General features: G+C 53.6%; 1 protein-coding gene across 1 annotated transcript in view; it reads left to right on the top strand.

The window, feature by feature from the left end:
* The window catches only part of PDIA5 (protein disulfide isomerase family A member 5), a 93,914-nt gene extending 79,334 nt beyond the window's left edge, over positions 1-14,580 (top strand). Inside the window, exons 14-17 of the mRNA XM_079704241.1 lie at positions 3,386-3,516; positions 7,587-7,657; positions 13,738-13,872; positions 14,361-14,580. Of these exons, the coding sequence (XP_079560367.1) occupies positions 3,386-3,516; positions 7,587-7,657; positions 13,738-13,872; positions 14,361-14,441 (418 nt within the window). The 3' untranslated portion in view covers positions 14,442-14,580. The remainder of the gene's footprint in view (positions 1-3,385; positions 3,517-7,586; positions 7,658-13,737; positions 13,873-14,360) is intronic.
* Positions 14,581-15,710: the final 1,130 nt, after the last annotated feature.

The raw sequence follows: 15,710 nt of genomic DNA, 5'->3' as shown, positions 1-15,710 counted from the left end.
GGTGGTTTGGGGTTGAAAATAAAGGTTTGAAGAGCTCCCTCAGCCTAGGTATTAGTTTGCTAGGGCTGCCACAAATGGGAACACAGAGCCGGTGGCTTAACAGCAGAAGTTTATTTTTTTTCACAATTCTGGAGACCAGAAGTCCAAGATAAGATGTCAGGAGGGTTGCTTTCTCTGAGGCCTCTCCATGTCCATCTTCTCCCTGTGTTTTCACACGGTCTTCCCTCAGTGTCTGTGTCCTAATCTCCTCTTCTAAAAAGGACACCAGTGTGAGGTTGGGTTAGGGTCTACCCTAATGACCTAATTTTAACTTAATTACCTCTCTAAAGACCCTATCTCCAAATACAGTCACATTCTAGGGTAGTTGGCATTGGAACTTCAACATATGAATTTGGGGCGGGGGACACAGTTCAGCCCACGACAGCCTATAAGTCCAGAGAACACAAGGAGCCTTGCAATTGCTCATCCAAGGACCGTGGAACCCGCAGTTCTTAGCATTTCCCCCTCCTGTGAGGGGACTAACTGGGCCACCACATAGGTGCTTTCTCCTGTCCACACCCCTCCCCCGAGACACACACATACACACACACACGCACATCCACACATAACTTGAATATTTGAGAATACTGCCTTACTTCAGCACTGGGGGGAACATGAAGTAAAAGAAGACATACTCCAGCCTTTGCAGAGGCCCCTGGTACATGGCATAATATGTCCACGTGAGAACCAAGACTTTAGGGTCACAAAGTGACGTGAGAACTGTGCAAAATAGCAGCATCCAGAAGGAGTTACTTTGTTAGGACATCGGTCCTCAAACCTGGGTGGACGTAAGCGTTACAGGTGTTGAGGTGCTTCTTAAAGTGCACATGCTAGGGCTGCTGTCCCTGAAGCTTTGATTCAGGAGGTGTAAATGAAACCCTCAGCCATGGGGTTTTGAGAAACGCCAGCTTATGGAATGGGATGAACCGCTAGGTTCAGGAGAGGCCCTGGCAGGAGGTGAGCGGGCTGGCCAGGTCCAGGTCTCAGCTTCCTACTGATCACTGGGGGTAGATTCTAAGAGTAGCCAGGCCTTGTCTTAGGGACCAGAATGGAGCAGTGGTTCATCTCCAAGAGGGACGAGGTGTTCTCTCCTCCGGGCCTTTGGTGCAGGAGGCAGGTTGCTCTTCACACCCGCCTCTCTGGCCTCGCTCTGGTGCCAGTGCTGGTTTACTGGGAAGGACTGAGCAGGGTGGGGCCTCAGGTGAGGTCCCTAGTGCTTGCACTGTGGTTAGAGAGCTGGGGAACCAGAGCATTAATCGTTGCTAATCCCCGCTCCAGAAGCCTGGACACAAATAGGGAGCATGGAGGGTCTCTGTCCTTCCTGTCCATAGTCACCACTGCTGAGTGCCTGAAAAGCACTAGGGTTAGAGCATGGACTTTGGAGTCTAAGAGCCCTGCGCTCAGATCATGACCCCAAGCCATTTACTTGATCCTGCTAAGCCCCAGTTTCCCATTTGTGAAGTGGAGACAATACTTTTCCCATAGACTTGTCCAGAGAATTACGTTGGATTATTGTGCTTTAGCACAGTGCATGGTGTGTGGAAATACTCAAAGGAAGCTGTGTTTATTATTGACTGCAGCTCTCATGCAGCACTGTAACTGACAGCACCACCCCCTAAGTGCTAGAACCTTCCCAGCCTTTGCAGAGTGCTTTGATAGCTGTTGCCCCATTGCATACTCAGATCCTACTGAGGCCAGAGTTTTTATTCCTATTTCCTTGGTGAAGAAACTTAGGTTCAGAGAGGCAAAGGGCCTTGCCTAGGGACAAATAGTGGTTCTTTGGGGAGCTTGGAAGGAATCCTCCAGGCAGAGCATAAACAGCAGATGCTCTGAGATGAAGGGTTGAGGTCACCAGCAGGAGGGCAAGCAGACAGTGTCGGGGGAGGCTGATGGCACTTCCAGGCTTGTGCACAAGTGGCCGCGCTTGGGTGACTGAGATGTGCCCACCAGCAGGCCAGCCCGGGGAGGCAGGATGCAGGGACAGGGCAGAGCAGAAGGTTGGTGTCAGCCGAAGAGTCCAGGGTGTTTGACAGGGCACCTGGAGGGCAAAGAAGTGGGGAAGACAGGAAGGGTGGGAGGGGCCGGTCTTGGTCACGAGAGCAGGGGTGCCATTAACCAAAACGAAGAAGTTGGGGAAGAAAGCTGCTTTGGGAAGTGTGGACGAGAGGGAAGAGTTCTAAGTCCTGTTGGGATTGGGGTGACAGTGGGACCTCCAGGTGGAAATACCTGAAGAACACCTGGAAATAGGGGGCTTGGATGAGAGGCCAGGGCTCGAGTCATCCTCAGCCTAGGGGATTATGGAAGCCACGCAGATGGATGAGATCTGATGAGAATTGCAGGGGCACGGAGATAGAACCAGAAGAAGAGAGAAGTCTCTCGGGAAGGTAGGGAAGGGGTCTCTGGTAGGAGGGCTTCTGAAAGGTGAGAGAGGCCGTGGGGTGCCTGGTGCTGCGCTCATGCTGCCCTCGCTGGGTACAAGGCCTGGTGGTCAGAAGCCAGGTGGTGCTGGCGTGAAGGAGGGAGTGCAGGGGGTGCGTGTGGCAGCACGGGGTCTGGACCACTCCCCAGAGACACTTCTCAGAGAAAGGAGAGAGAAGTGTGGTTGTAGGGAGGGGGACAAGGGCAGCAAAGGCTTTAAAAGACCCTGGAGATCTATACTTTTGTGAGGCAGAGTGGAGGGAACCAGTGAACAGAAGGAGACTGAAAAATTATAAACCCTTATCGAATGCCTGTCATTTATGAGAGCATATAAGCTCTTAGCAACTGTTAGTTGCTTGACCGACTAGGTGCTTTATATACACTGTCTCTGCTCTTCATAAGGAGCCCAGGAAGTAGGTCTCAATTGTACTCATTTAGCAGAAAAGAAAATGGAAGCCCAGAGGGGTTTGGTAACTTACCTAAGGTCACACAGGTGATCAGTAATCTGGATTTGAACCCAGACCCACCTCACTCCGTGACGCATGCTCTGTCCACCAGAACAAAGGCTCAGGAGCAGAAGATAATGGAGGGTGCTTCAGGGTCCCAGAAGAGGCAGGAGGGAGGGGAAGGGAACCCAGGTGCAGGGGCTTCTCCCCATGGCAAGGAGACGACTGGAGAGGTCCTAAAAGCGACTCAGGTCTTCCACACCTTCACAAAATGGCTTCTTAATAGGCTCCTTAGAGGGAATCTTTGTGGATGGTTCACACTTCTTCATGTTTAAACTGAGGTTTTAAATTCAGTTTTAGAAAGGATGCAAAGTGATTTTTTTCCTCACGTGCTCCCCTGAGCAGTTGGGGGCGGCGGAAGCGCTTGCCTGTACACGAGCTTCTCCTAATGACTGTCTCCCCTCCACCCCCGGTTCTTGCAGTCCTGAGTCCCCTCCACCCCCGGAGCCTGCCTGGGCAGAGCAGCAGACCAGCGTGGTGCATCTGGCTGGGGACAACTTCCGGGAGACCCTGAAGAGGAAGAAGCACGCCTTGGTCATGTTCTACGCCCCTTGTAAGCAGCTGGGGCGCTCGCTGAGGGGCGAGGGAGAGGGGTGGGCCTGACGGAACTGAGATTTCCCCAGGGACCAGGGCAGCCGCAGGCCGACTCTGGGCTGTCTGCTGTGAGCAGGTTTCATTCCAGGCTGAGGTCCTTCAGAATCCAGGTCCAGCTCTGTCAGGTTCTGTCCTCACATCAGTCCTGAAGCCCTCTGCTTCGGTCTGTGCCAGGGGCTTGCCTTGTGATTATTAAGTCCCCTCAACTGCCTGGAAACTCCCACCCGGCCGCTTCCTCCCTCCATCCCTGCAGGCACTGACTTCACCTTTGAACCCTGGAACTTAGCAGCTGGGCATTCAGCCAGCCCGGTTAGGCCTCTGCTTCCCTCATCTTGCTGAGCACTCCCAGCCCAGCCTCCTTTCCCTGACCTTCCCAAGTGGCTCTGAAGCCATGGATTTGAAACGGTGGTAAAAGTACCGTCATAGTCACTCCGAGCTCCTCACCGTGATCCCCACTTTAATCCAAGCCTAAGTGGAGGGAACGACACGTCTGCTAATGTTGGTGTTCGTGATCTCATATTTTGTGTATTCCCATTTTAAAGTTGTTCATTGATACATAAAGGAAAGGCTCTTGAATTTCTCACTCTTCTGTTGCCCTCTCTCTCCCCCAGGTTACAGCTTCCTGTAATGGAATGGGGATAATAAAGCTGGGCTCCACAGAGAAGCAGGCAGCTCAGTCGAGTCCTAACCTCCTGCCCCTACCTCTCCAGTGTCAATAATCTGTAAAGTCTCTCCTCAGTTCTCACTGTCTGGGCAGGTCGCCTCCTGGCCCAGCCTCAGACCCCGCCCTCAGGCAGCTGACACTTCCCTCTGTTTTTGCCTTTTCTTCCGCAAGTGGGCCTTGTGCCCTGTCGGTTCCTTATAGAGCTTCTTGCTGTCCTCCTTTGTCCTTAGAGTAAGCCTGGAAGACTGAGTGGATTTTAAGAAGTTGTCTTCCTTCTGGGCAGAGTTGGGGGTGCAGGACTGAGACTCAGGGGATGCCTGACTTGCCCAAGGCATGGCAGCAAGTCAGTGACAGAGCCCTTCCTGCAGCCTGGGCTGGTGCTCTCTTTTAGTGACAGTTCCGACTCAGAGGGTGATTACTTTCCCTGCGGGAACCTGGCCAGAGAAGTAGGAGTCCTTGACCAGCCGCTGGGTGGATTTGAGAAAGTCCAGACTAAATACTTTCCCTAGAAATGCTCCCCCCTCCCCGCCAGACCTCAGGGGATGCCTACCCTGCTGGGGTGCTAATGACCTGCCTCAAGTAACCACTGTGTGCTGGATGTTTTCAGGGACCCAGGATACAAGGGAAGGAGGCCTGGTCCCTGCCGGCTTCAAGGGCCTCACAGACTGCCCTGACAAAAATAACTAAACACAGTCCACACGGGGCCCCCGTCACTGAGCGACTCAGCTGTTGGCAGAGGGCTTGGTGCCTGGAGTCTCCCATCTCCTCTGCTGCACTTTCCTGTCCTGAGCTCTGCTCCAGGCTCCTGAGACGTGTGTGTTCATCAGTGGACAGAGGCAGGGAAAGAGGGAACTAGCTAAAGACAGAAAAAATCTTTAAAATGTTTTCAATGATAAAAATAATATATCCTGATTTATAATTTACGTAGTATATAACATATACTTATATATAAAGAACCTAAATCCTACAGAAAGGTTGCACACCAGATAAAGGTAGGTATAAAGTAAAAAAGCAAACACCAACCCCCATTTCTCCTCTCCCCCCACTTCCTACCTGCCCAGTTTCTACACAGCTCTTCCTCCTGCTGTTTCACTGTTCTCTTCTGTTCCAGGCCCGCCCCCCCCGCCATTGCTCTGAATCATGGTCTGGTCATGGTGACTGCCCTTCTTAGGCCAGCTTGGCTGAGTCTCTAGAATTGGAATTTTCTGTCCTGTCCTTGGTCTTTGTTCCTCTTTCCCCACTCTGGGAGGCTGCTTTCGTTTCCAGTTACACAGAGGTGGTACCTTTTTAAAGAGCCCAAATTAACAAATCATGCCTCTTCTGGCCCAACTGACACGTCTGGGAAACATCTTCATGCCCTTTCTAAAACAGCCTCCCCTCTAGTTATTCATCTGCCATGCTCTTTCTTTTGGATAATGAGAAAATGAGATGTACCAGAAGGCCATTAGTCTGAGACCTAGGTGCTTTAAATTGATGGCAGCAGGAATTTGCACTAGGCTGACAGTGACCTTTATACTTTCAGTAAGCAGAGAGGTTAGAAAGGAGAAATGAGTAGTGACACCAGATTTGGGGGAAGGGAGTAGCTTATTTCCGGCCAGCCTGATGTCTTAATGGGAGTCCATGTGCCGCTCACAGGGGACCTCTAGGTGCTACAGGGCACACTTTGACACGCTCTTAACCAGCACGTTGTGCTCTTTACATGTTTTGAAAGCTATATACCATCATTCCTTTGTAGTATGATGTTTTCATGAATTTGAGCCATTTTTCCCTCCGTTGGGTCAAATTAATACAGTGTTCTTGTAATTGCCATTAGCACCTGCCGTGAGTTCGGCTCTGCTAGGTACTTTATCTCAGTTCTGGTGTAACACGTAACCAGTCTAGCTTTCTTCTCTACTCCTGTGATGGATGCTGGGAAAATCCCCTTAAGCCACCTCCCCATCACCATCCACACTGCTCTGGGGCCAGCTGGCCACTCTGCCAGCCAGGCCACATGGGTGGTCCCACCCATCTCAGGAACCGGCTCAAGTGCTAAATTCACGTGTGGCTCAGCCTTAATTTGGATTCACAAAGCCCTTTGAAATGCCAGTCATTATTATCTTACTTTAGAAAGGGAAAGAGCAGATAAGCCAAGGTGTCTCAGTTCCCCTCCCCGCCGTGGGAGGGCTGTTTGTCTGGAAGCTGGCTGCAGCCAGGTCTGCGCATGGGGCATCTGGCCTCTCCCACCTGTGTTTTGATCAGAATTAATCACCACAGTCAGGGAACTCCTTCCCTCAAAGCGGTTCTGTTCTCTTGGCAGTTGCGTTCAGTGTCTGGAGAGTGGTTGGGAGGGGTGGGCTTGGGTTTTAATTGGCGAACACTGAGGGAAGGGCCAGGAAAGCGGGTCTGGGACAGAGTGGCCTGCAGCTTCCTGGGCTTTCTGCTCAGTGGATGCTGCCCCAGGCTTGCTGAAACAGGAGGAGAAAGTGGTCCCACACAGGTCCCAGCCCCGGGCCTGAGACCTGTCACTGGAGCTGGAGGGGCTCAGGGCACCACATACACCACTGTCCCATCCAGGGCCTCCAAAACTACGGATCCTCATCCCTGGGTTGGGAACCCAGGCCCTGAGAAACGGCAGGGACTCCTGGCAGCTTATCCTCCTCTTAGCCTGACCTTGAGTCTCCCTTCCCTGGATCTGGGGTTCGGGTGGATTGTGGAGCAGGGAGGAAGGACAGCCTGAGGACCAGGGGCCTGGTTTGGCTGCTCAGTCTCGGGTGAGGGCTGCTGGAATGTGGGAATCAGTGGCAAAGCATGAGCTACCGGGGTCAGGCAGAGGGGCTGCTCCCAGCCCCCTACTTTCCCAGCCCCACTTTCTCAGTCATGACGTGGAGAGATTTGCTACTGTCACTGGGGCGAGAGAAGGGACCTTGTGACAGGCTCAGAGAATCTCGAGCATGCGTCCTCCTTTCTAAGCCCAAAGCTCCCGCTGCACCCTGGATCAGGCTCTTCTGGACCCTGAGGGCAGCCCTGTGTGGAAGGAGCTTGCAGAGAAAGACCACAGTGTCTGTCTCCCCGACCCCCAGCTTCGTGGGTGGGTGTGTGATGGGAGAGTGTGGGGTGGGAGGTCCTGGGCAGGAATGGACCTGACGCTGGCACAGGCCTTCTGCAGAGCCCTCTGGCCAATGGCAGACGCGCAGTGGAGGGTCTGAGTGGTGGGGTTGATACGTGAACCCTCACAGTGGGGTGTGCAGGGGGTGGGAGTCAGATGAACCCCAAAGTCTGTTGGGTGGAGAGAAACTCCTGGAAAGGCTTCTCTGGAGGTTCCAGGCAGGGCCCCTGGCTCTGCAGCCTCCCTCACATGTGTAACTCTCTCCTCCCCTCTAACGCAGGGTGCCCGCACTGTAAGAAGGTCATTCCACACTTTACTGCCACTGCTGATGCCTTCAAAGATGACCGAAAGGTAAGGACCCCTTTCCTCTTCACCTCTCGCCCTGCCTCCAGCTTCCCCCTGCCACCAGTGCCCACACCTTCCTCCCTTCTGTTCAGGTGCCCTCCCTCCCCAGACAGGTTCTGCTGAGACCCGGGGATTCCTGGCAACCAGGACATCCTTTTCACAAGGCAGGATAGAGCAGGCTGCATTTACGCTGCAAAATCAACTAAAAGGGATACACTGAACTGTTACAGCCCTTCCTTGGAGGAGGGGGTGGTAAAGGGGTCATTTTGTTTATTCTTCTTTAGTGTTCAAATCTTTTTACGGTAGGATTTGTAGTCATGCATTACTTGTATAATTAAAAGTACAAATTTAAAAAATCCAACAAAAGTCAACTGGAGGCGGCCATGGTGGAGGAGAGCACGGCCGTGTGTGCAGAGCCTCATCCCGCCTAAGTGAAAGGCTCCTGCAGCTGCTGACTGATGAAGCATAAAATTAACAAGCTAGAGCTGCAGATTGGATTAGAGAGCGGGGAGGGGGCCCCAGGCACATTCCCCCAGGCCACTCCAGCAGCCAGGGCAGCCTCCAAGGCTGAGGGAGTGTATGGCAGGGAGAAGACCCCGGAACTCAGACTGGTGCATCTGGGCTGCTGCTAAACTACGTGAGCTGGAAGACTCTCCAGGCCTCGAGTTCCCCTCTTCTAAAGTCAGGGTGCTGGTCTAGATTGTCTCAAAGGCTCTTCCCAGCCTGGGGCTCCATCATAGGAACCTGTCCCCTGAAAGGCCCCCAAAATGCGCTCAAGCACACCCAAGGCCAAAGTCCGACGCATCTCTGCCTGCTGCCTTATTTTCCCCGGGTGGAATTGTCAGGTGCAGCCAGGGCAGGTGGGATAGAGATGCTGAGATCACCTTGCATCAGCCCTACGGTGGTGGAGATGGGATGATGAGAGCTGTACAGGGACAGCGAGTCAGAGGAAGCCAGGTTAGGCCACAGGCACGTATGTGAAGACTTAGACTCCAAGCCCCTTCCCTGAACTCGGGGAGTCCCGTTGTCACCCAGAAGTCCTGCCTGTGCCCTTGAGGCACCCTTCACCATCAGGAGGGAATACAAGGACCAGAAAAATTTTTCTCCTCTCCCTGCCACTTGGCCTGCATTGAGAGGGGCACACAAGAAGGGACTTCCTGTCTTCTGTCTCCCTCACCATTCCACCCGATTCTGCCACCTGGGGCCTGAGCAGAGTGGCTGCCTCCGGTCTGGGAACTCCGGCACAGCCCAGGCTGCTCGTCCCTGCGGGGCTGGGTGTTGGTTGGTGTGGGGAGGCCTTTACTCCCCGGGGCCAGGACTAGACTGGCAGTCTCTCCATATCAACTCCCATCATTCTTTACCCAGAACACTTGGTGCTCTGGACACACAGGAGAGTGACAGGTGTGGGGGCTCCCTGCCCCACCAGATGCTCAGGTCTCTGCGCTTCAGGGTCTGTGAAGGGATCACATCAGTCCCAACGAGGCCAGGCTGGCCATGCCCACGGTAGGTAGCTGAGGGCCATTCCTCCTCTTCCCTGTCCCCTCTGCTGATGCAGAGGGGTCCCATTTCCATGGTGACCCCCTCCTTCTCTGAGATACTGATATGCCTTTGCTTAATTGTCTTAACTTGGGCCAGTAATGTTGCTGACCTTTTCCTGGAGTCGTTCCCCCTGTTATTCCCTCTGTCCCTCCTTCCAACTTCCCTTATTCCAAGCCAGGCATCACTCTCACTCATTTTCAGAAACACACTTAACTTCTCTGTCCCAGGCAGCAGGCAGGCCTGGGGTTCCTAGAGGCGGCTCTCAGTAATAGCAGGGAAGCATTCTGTCTCTGGTCTGGGGTACTGGTGCCATGATGGCTGGGTGCTATCCTAGAACTATCAGCTCAGAGCTTCTGGGGGATGGTTCCAGGAATGTGTGATTTTTAAGAGCTGGCTCTTCTGCTGGCCACAGGCTGGTGTTTGGGGACCACTGGCCTGTCCAGCCCTCTCCTCCTCCTCAAGCAGATCAAGGCCCAGAGAGGAGCTGCGTCTCTTGCCCAGGGACGCGCAGTGGGTCACTGACAGCCAGAACTGGGTCTCCTGACTCCTTCCTGACACCCCATGCTGCTGCCTCTGAGCCAGAACTGCATTTTTTTTTTCCACCCAGAAGCTGGTCCCTGTTCCTTCCCCAATCAATATGCGGTTGGTTATTCACTTCCATTTTCATAGCCAAAGTCAATATTAGCTCCTGCAGAGATTTATTTTACTGAATCAATAAAGCCGCATGAGGCAGCTCATATTTTAACTGGGGAGCCTCCCCCTCCCAGGAGGTTACTGGGGACTTTAGCAGTTGACATGCTCGGGGGGAGAAAGGGCTGCACACTGTTAGTGTTGGAACAGAAGCTTTCTGGACGTGGCCATGGAGGACAAGGGTCTCAGGTGGAAGGCTGGTGGGTGCAGGTGGGGGTCAGGGGATCACCGGGCTGGCAAAGTGGGGCCCGTCTCTCCCTGTACCTCAGGGTGTCCCAGCCTGGGGGTAGGGGCTGAGGGAACAGCAGTGCAGCACAGCTCCCGGCCAGGTGCAAGGTCGTCCCAGGAGTGGGCTCTGGGGCAGCAGGAGCCCCTCTGTGATTGGCTGATGAGGCTCTGGCCGTGTTGCGTGTGCTGTGTATGGTCCCCCGAGTTCCATCAGAAGGGAAAGCTCCCTGAGGGCAGGGACCTCGTTTGTCCCCCCCCGAGTCTTGACGCCTGAAACCTCTGTAAACGTTGACTGGATGAAGGAACCAGATGACATGTTTGATGTTTCCTGCGAGCGCCTCTTCTGCTAGTACTCTTAAAGCCTTATGTTGTGTTGTCCTCACAGTCATTTAGTCAGCTAGGTATTATTACTCATTTTACAGATGAGGAGATTGACTCTCAGAGAGGTTAAATGATTAGCCCAAAGTTACCCAGCTGGAAAGGGGCAGCATCAGAAGTGAAAGAATAGGCATTGTCAGAGGTCTCCCAGATGTGGACTCAGGGCCTGGGACTCTCATGCAGGGGATTTTGGGGGAGGTGGTCTTAGGAAGCAGTTGAGGGGATGGAGGAAGGGAAGCCAGAGCAGGTGCGTTAATGAGCAAATTACCGCATGGGTAACTAGGCTCAGTCCCTGGAGACCTCAGCAGGGACAGAGCCATCCCCCTCAGAGGCGAGAAAGCCAGGGGACATGTCCGCAAGCCCCATCCATTGTGGGCCTTCTAGCTCCCTTCAGCCAAGAGTTGCAGGTGCCAGTGGCAAGTGCTGGGCGGAGGGCACATTGCAGGGCACGACAGCCACCTACCATGGAACAAATCTAGAAGTCAGTGTACGTTTGGTGCTGTAGGCGAGTCATTGCAGATCTTGAGTGGGTATAAGGGGGGCAGGCGCTTAGACAGGTGAAATTGGGATAGATGCGAAGAGGTTTTTTTGCTGCCTTCTTTCCAAAGAGTCTCAGTCACTTCCTGTAGAGGGGCCTGTGCTTGTCTCCCCTCTTCCTACAGAGACTGAGAGCAAAGGAGCCTTTGCAGCCAGAAGTAGCATTTTGTATATGTGGCTGGCAGCTATTTGAGGGGATTCAGAATAAGGACCCATTTTTATTTTCGTCGATTTGTAAAACTATACACGACATTTCCCACTGCTCCGGGGCATGTATACAAATTAAATTCATAATTTAAACTGGATGCAGGGAGAGCAGCGGCCTGGAGCAGTGCTCATCAAACACTTCCACAGCCTAGCAGGGGAGTGACAGCCCCTAGCCGAGGGCCGGACACAGAGGCTGCCCCATGTGCATGGTCCCCCCTGGGCCGGCCACTCAGCACCTGCCCCTGAGGACGGCCAGAGGAGGCTCTGCCTCACATTTCTGGATAATTCAGGAGGGGCTTTGGAGGGCAAGCTGGGGTTCTCAGAAGCCTGCAGGGGCTAGCCTGCTGGTGTGCATGGACGCGGGCACACAGCAAGTTGACCCTGCCTGAAGGAGACAGCCGCCCTTCTTTTCCAGCCACATGTTGCCTATGGGAAGGCAGGGTAAGTGCCCTCAGATTTGGCTTTTAAAGAGAAGCTGGAGAGCCAAACTTTACATAAAATCTTCTGGCTCTTTTTCTAGGTTGGCAGCTAATTCAGATTTATGTTTTTAAAATATTCTGCGTGGGCCAAATAGAACAGGACTGAGAGCCAGATAGGGACTGTGTGCAGAGTTTGCAGACTCTGCTCTAAGAAGTCTCATCATGTAGAACGTAACGTAGCCGAAGCGGTAGAAGCGGGGGCGTGAGGGCGGGTGAGGGAGGATGAGTGACTGGTAACCAGAGGGCAGGCCACAACTCACTCTTCACTGCCTGTCAGCGCTGCTGCCTGCGGAACGGTAGCCCCGCTCACCTGGGCACAGGTAAGAGACCGGCAAGCGTTGACTGTTGGCAGCCTGCAGGGCTCTCCTACCTGGAAAGGGGGCCTCCATCCAAATGGAAATAACCAGCAGCCAGAGAACTCTGTGAGACACGGCTGTTCAGTAGTTTTAAACCTCCAGCATGGCAGTAGTTCTGCCAGGGCTCCTGCATGGGTTCCAGCCCTCGGAGGCACCGCGCCCATTCCTCTCCCAGGCAGGTCCCAGCATGGGCTGGTCCTAGCTGGGTGCTCTTCCCTCGGGCCTTCACGCAGCTGGCTGCCTCCTCATCACTCAGGTCTCAGATCAAATGTTATCTCCTTGGAAAGGCCTCCTTGGCCATAGTGGCGAAAGCAACCCCTCTGGCCATGGTCTTATCCAAGCACCCTCTTTTGATTTCTTCAGAGCGTCCCTTGGACTTTGCAGTGATCTCGCTTGTTATGTGTCTGTTAACTGCCTTCCTGCAGTAAGAATGTCAGTCGCTTGAGGATGGACTTTGTCAAGGTCACCACTGTCCTCGTAGCATCTAGAACAGGCTTGGCCCATAGCAGGACTTCCATCAAAGCCTCTTCTCATGAGAAGCTGCCGGCCCCTCTTCTGTAATGCTTGTGGATTGCTGTTGCCATTAATTGACCCTCTCCCCTCCTTCCCTGCTCCGTGACCCTCAACAGGAGAAAAGTTTCCCATGTCTGCTTTTTACCCTCTTATTGGGAAAGAACAATAAATAAGGAAAAACTACCCTGCATGTGGAATTTGTTCAATGGGCAAGAATAGGCCAACGGCCAGTTAACCTCCTCCTGACCAAAAACTTTGCTTTAGTCATGCTGAACTCTGTCCCGGTTTCTGGAATGTGTTCCCCTGGCTGGAACCTGCTTCTCCTCCGCCATCAGGCCTTGGCCCAGGCGGCAAACTTTGCAGAGCACCTCTGTGCCACTCCCTGGGCCGTCTTGGCACCCTGGACCACCTCCACACACCTCCTGTCATGCCTTGGATTCACCTCTTTATCCAACTCCCTGACCAGCTGCTGACCTCCTACTGGGGACAGAGCTTGTGTCCGGGGCCAGTAGGAGCCATTATAACAGCAGCTCACATGTACTGACCATTAACCATGTGCCAGGGCCTGTGCCCTTTCACCTCACCTGACTTCTCTCACTTAGTCTTCATAATGTCCTGATAGTCTAGGTACTGTTATCTCCATTTTATAGACGACACATTGAGGCACCAAGAGGCTAGGTAATTTTCCTTAAGTCTTAATATGCAGCCAAGCCAACAGTTGCACATGGGAAACTTGACTTTAAAGCTCTTATTCTTAACCTTGGTACTACCCCGTCTCCCCCAAAAGATGTTCAGGAAATATTAGTTGATGAACGAATGAGTCCCACAGTGCCTCACAGAAAGCATCACAAGACTTGTGTTTACAGATGCTTTCAAGTCATAATTTCCTTTACAGTCATTATACTCTTGATTTTAAAGGGTAGTCTGAGGGCATTCCAAGCTAAGTCCCCTAACCTCACCTGTCTGCCTGGGGAATTGAAAACAGGCACTCTCAGTCTCAGTGGAGCTCTGGGCTGGGGATGCTTTGCTTCAGCGTATCCCTGCTTTTGGGGAGGAGATCAAAAAGCAAATGATGTGGGCCTCAAGTACAGCCTGGTCCAGGCCTCAGCTCTCAGACTGGAGACCCCAGGGCTGACCCTCCCTTTCTTCGGCCCCGCAGATTGCCTGTGCCGCTGTTGACTGCATCAAAGAGAAGAACCAGGACCTGTGTCAGCAGGAGGCCATCAAGGCCTACCCCACTTTCCACTACTACCACTACGGGAAGTTTGCAGAAAAGTACGACACCAATCCGACGGTGAGTTGCAGGGAGGCACCTGCCCCAAGCTCTGTCTGCTGACGGGCTGGGAAACAGCCGCTGAGGAGGCTTCCCGGACAGCACAGAGGTCAGCTGCAATGCTCAGAGCTGAGAAGGCAAGGCTCTGGCCGGGCTGAAAGAAAATCCCCACGGATTTTCACACAAGTCCTGGCCCCAGAACCAGGGGGTGCGGGGGTGCGGTGCGTATTCCAGGGTGCGGGACAGTTTCCTCACCCACTTTTCAGGGCTTCTCTGTAGCCAAGCAGACCCTCCCCACATGGCCAGCCGCCGCCAACCCCCCACCGGCTCCCCCCTGACCCCACCTCCACCCGCTCCCCCGCCGCCCTGCTCCCCCACCCCCTGGCCGCCTCTCTGTGTCCGGAGGAGTGAGCAGGAGGCGGCGGGTCAGGGAAGGGGAGTGAGGAGGCGGGGCGCACACATCCGCATCAGGTTAAAGTTCCTTTTTTTTCTCTTTCCCTCCCCTACAGGAGTTGGGATTTACTAGTTTTATTCGAACACTCCGGGAGGGAGACCATGAGAGACTAGGAAAGAAGAAGGAGGAGTTGTAATTTCTGCCTCAGAGAAAGCTTTTCCATTACACTGTGAAGGACACCTGTTTTGTTGTCGTTTCTGATTTCCACGTGTTCTGAAGATGAAGTTTTTTATAGCCGCTTACGGCCGTTTTGTACAATTTTGAAATAAAACTAAACCAATTGTTTGGTGGTGGGGGTTATTTCCAGGGAGCCTGTTCTAACAGATAGATACCCGTGTTCTCCCTCCTTCCACGTCCTCTCCTGGGAGGTGGAGAGCCCCATGCCATAGTCACGTCTGCCCGGAAGGGACTGGGGGGCAGGTGGGTGAGGAGGGAGGCATGGGATACGGGCCCCTATCAGCCACTGGAGAGCAGAACAGGGGAATCGGACCACAAAATACCCTGTTGGAAAATGACTGATTTTGAGGGGAAATATGTTAAGATGATCAGGGAAAATGGGATTGTGAAGCTGACGGGAACCAAGCATTAGCTTTTTCTGGATCATTGCGGTTTCAGTTTTGGTGTGTTTTCCTGGAATGCATTTACATATTTCTCTTTCTCCGGCTATTTCTGTCTTCTCTTGCTCTCTCCATTCCCTCCCAGCTCTCCCTTTAAAGAAAAGTAAGTCTCCACTTAGGGATGAGTGCAGCTGTCAAGCCCAGGCTGGAAGGAGCAGCTCAGGTGGACTTGGGGAGGGGCCTCTGTGCAGCTGCTTGCTCGGCACGCTGGCTGGAAGGGACGGTGTGTGGGACGTGGTGGCCTGTTCTCCGTGTGCAGATGCCGGTCTGTAAACCAGCTCCCCCCGCCCCGCCACAGGACCCTCCACATCTTCGCACTGCGTTCTCATGGATGGGCGCCACCCAGGCCTCACTCATCTCTGTCACGTCTCTCTCCTGACTGTCTTTCCCACTAGGTCTGCTTTCTGCATCCCTGCATGACTAACACCAGGCCTGTGCCCAGTGCTGCTGCCAGAGCCGTGGTCCTTCTTCATGGGGAGAGGAAGGGAGTAGAACAGCTTCACTCCCCTGTCTTGACTTCATGGTAAGCGGCAGTCCTAGCCTTGGGCTCCTCGGGGTAGTTCAGAGGTAGCATTGCCAGAGCTGCAGCACTGGGCAGCACACTTTGGTGGCCTTACAGGGGAGTTGGCCTGTGGGCACAGCCCTATTTCCTGGACCGGCCCGTCCCTTGCAGCCCCTGCCTTCTTTCTGATGTGTCCCCCAGAGGGGGTGCGAGCCACAGAGTTTCCCATGGCGCCCCTGATGAAGTGCCACTGCACACAGCTCTGTTAAGTGAGATCAAAGGTTTT

This window comes from Hyperoodon ampullatus, assembly GCF_949752795.1.
Source record: "Hyperoodon ampullatus genome assembly, chromosome: 5".
Lineage (NCBI taxonomy): Eukaryota > Metazoa > Chordata > Mammalia > Artiodactyla > Ziphiidae > Hyperoodon > Hyperoodon ampullatus.
This window is presented reverse-complemented; position numbering and strand designations above follow the sequence as displayed.